Genomic DNA, 2,165 nt, shown 5'->3' on the forward strand with positions numbered 1-2,165 from the left:
AGTGGCCTGCATGGTTGAAGCTGACTGTCCACAACTATTATAAAGCCTCAGTTTATTTTTCATAGATTGAAAGGGGGGAGGGGGAGGGGGAGGGGGAGGGGGGGGGAGGGAGCAATTTGGGGGGCGCAAAATAACAATTAATCCAACCTCGAGCAGTGTGTTTGGGTAGGATGGTTAAATCATCATTTCGGGCCATATGAGGGGACAGCACTCTGCTGTCGGGGCTGCGGACAGCAGAGGATAACATTCTCTCTCTCACACACAAGTATAAATGTTTCTGAAAACAAGGAGGAAGAAATAAGGTATGGGGACTTTAAGTACATTTGGTTCTTACATGGCCATGGTGGTGGTACAATTCGGTTATGGTGGAGCCACCATCCTCATGAAGATTGCCCTCAATAAGGGACTCAGTCAACTTGTCTTTATAGTGTACAGACACCTAATTGCCATGCTCTTGTTAGGTCCTTTAGCCTATTTCCTTGAGAGGTAATTAATTAAGCTCTTTTCCGTCTTGCTTATAACCTCTGCCCCTTCCATTATTCAATTCTCACACTCTGCCATGCATGCTTTCTCTTATAATTGCAGGAAACAACGCCCTTCTCTTTCACTTCCCTTGATGATCAAGATTTTCATTTTATCATCACTTGGGACTACTGTCCATCTCAATGTCTACTATATTGGCCTGGATTACACTTCCCCAATTGTTGCTAGTGCCTTAAGTAATGTCATCCCTGGCTTCACATTTCTCATGGCACTTCTCCTCAAGTAATGCTTCATTAAGTACTATCCGATTCTTATTTCTACAGTTTTTTTTTTAAAGCACAAATATTATCTGGGACTCGGGAAAGTCCCTAAATTTTATTAAGATATAAAGCCAATAAGAACAAAGGAGGGGACATAACCCACAAAGAAATTATTATTTTCATAGCAAGTGTTGTCAATTTCTTTCTTAATACATATATCAATTGAAGTGGCCAGAGAACATTTTCAATTCATTCAGGTTGGAGAAAGTGAGGATTGAGAGTGCCAAGGGGAGAGCAAAGATCTGTGGCACATTGATATGTACTGGTGGAGCTATGATTTTTATATTCTGGAAAGGAGGTTACCACTTCAAAAGCTTCACCAGAAGCCCATTGATCGACATTACTAGAGGTTCTGTTCATGGGTCAACATGGCACCACAAAGAGGACTGGATCAAAGGTTCACTTCTTATTCTAACCAGCAATATTGCCTGGAGTGCATGGCTCATACTACAGTCACTGGTCTCCAATGTCTATCCAGCGCCATTTTCATTGAACACTTTGATTTGTTTCTTTGCATTTTTGCAATCTTATGTTCTCGCTCTCTTTTTCGAAAGGGACTCAACATCAGGGAGACTTGAGTGGAATGTCCAACTCTTGACCATCATCTATTCTGTGAGTTATATATTTTCTATTTCTGTAGTGGAAATTAGTTGTTACACGAATGGGAGTGTCAGAATGATAGAATTTGACATCTTCTTTTAATTATCTCGTCTTAGTCACAAACTTTTTTTTAAATTAAGGGTATAAAAGAGTTTTCGAAAAAAAAAATTGAAAAGAAATTTTTATCATCTCAAGTTTGCAGTGCACCTCACTTATGCATTGGATTTTTATCCTCCCACGTGCATTGGCCACCGTCCGATGCACTTTAAAGGTGCACTGGACATAGCACCACACTTGAGAGGATGAAAATGTATCAATTATCATGCACATTTTTTTAGTATACATGTGAATGACAATATTTACTCTCATTGGAAATAATTTTAAGTTATACTTAAAAGGAAAAAAAAAACTAAAGTTAAAAATTATTTGACACCTCGAGGGGTATCAATAAGAAAATCCTTAAGAAAATATTTGTATGATGATATTTGATTCTTGACAGGGAGTTGTTACCTCAGCATTGGGGTACTGCCTACAAACATGGTGTATCAGCCAGACGGGACCAGTTTTTGCAGCCATGTTTTCTCCTTTGAAACTGGTGATTGTCGGCATATTCTCAGCCATTGTCTTTGCAGAGCGGCTTCACTTGGGAAGGTAAGCAAACAAAACATGGAATGGCGAGGGCCATTGAAGTGGGATCTCTACTCCATCTGACGTGGGGGTCAAATGTGTGGGATTCAATTTCATTGGCCTTCAACCATGTGG

At 39.9% G+C, this 2,165-nt stretch overlaps 1 protein-coding gene across 1 annotated transcript; it reads left to right on the forward strand.

The window, feature by feature from the left end:
* Positions 1-296: 296 nt before the first annotated feature.
* LOC122642341 (protein WALLS ARE THIN 1-like) lies at positions 297-769 on the forward strand. Its single transcript, XM_043835777.1, has 2 exons — positions 297-486; positions 586-769. Exons 1-2 carry the CDS (start codon positions 305-307, stop codon positions 767-769), a joined length of 366 nt encoding a protein of 121 aa, XP_043691712.1. The 5' UTR covers positions 297-304.
* The last annotated feature ends 1,396 nt before the right edge of the window (positions 770-2,165 follow it).

The sequence above is a fragment of the Telopea speciosissima genome, chromosome 10, assembly GCF_018873765.1.
Source record: "Telopea speciosissima isolate NSW1024214 ecotype Mountain lineage chromosome 10, Tspe_v1, whole genome shotgun sequence".
Lineage (NCBI taxonomy): Eukaryota > Viridiplantae > Streptophyta > Magnoliopsida > Proteales > Proteaceae > Telopea > Telopea speciosissima.

What these genes read in the sequence shown, in the direction of transcription:
- LOC122642341 (XM_043835777.1), top strand. Translation starts at nt 305, where the DNA reads ATGGGGACTTTAAGTACATTTGGTTCTTACATGGCCATGGTGGTGGTA. An exon ending in TTAGCCTATTTCCTTGAGAG is followed by an intron (nt 487 to 585) that starts GTAATTAATTAA and finishes TTATAATTGCAG; the next exon opens with GAAACAACGCCCTTCTCTTT.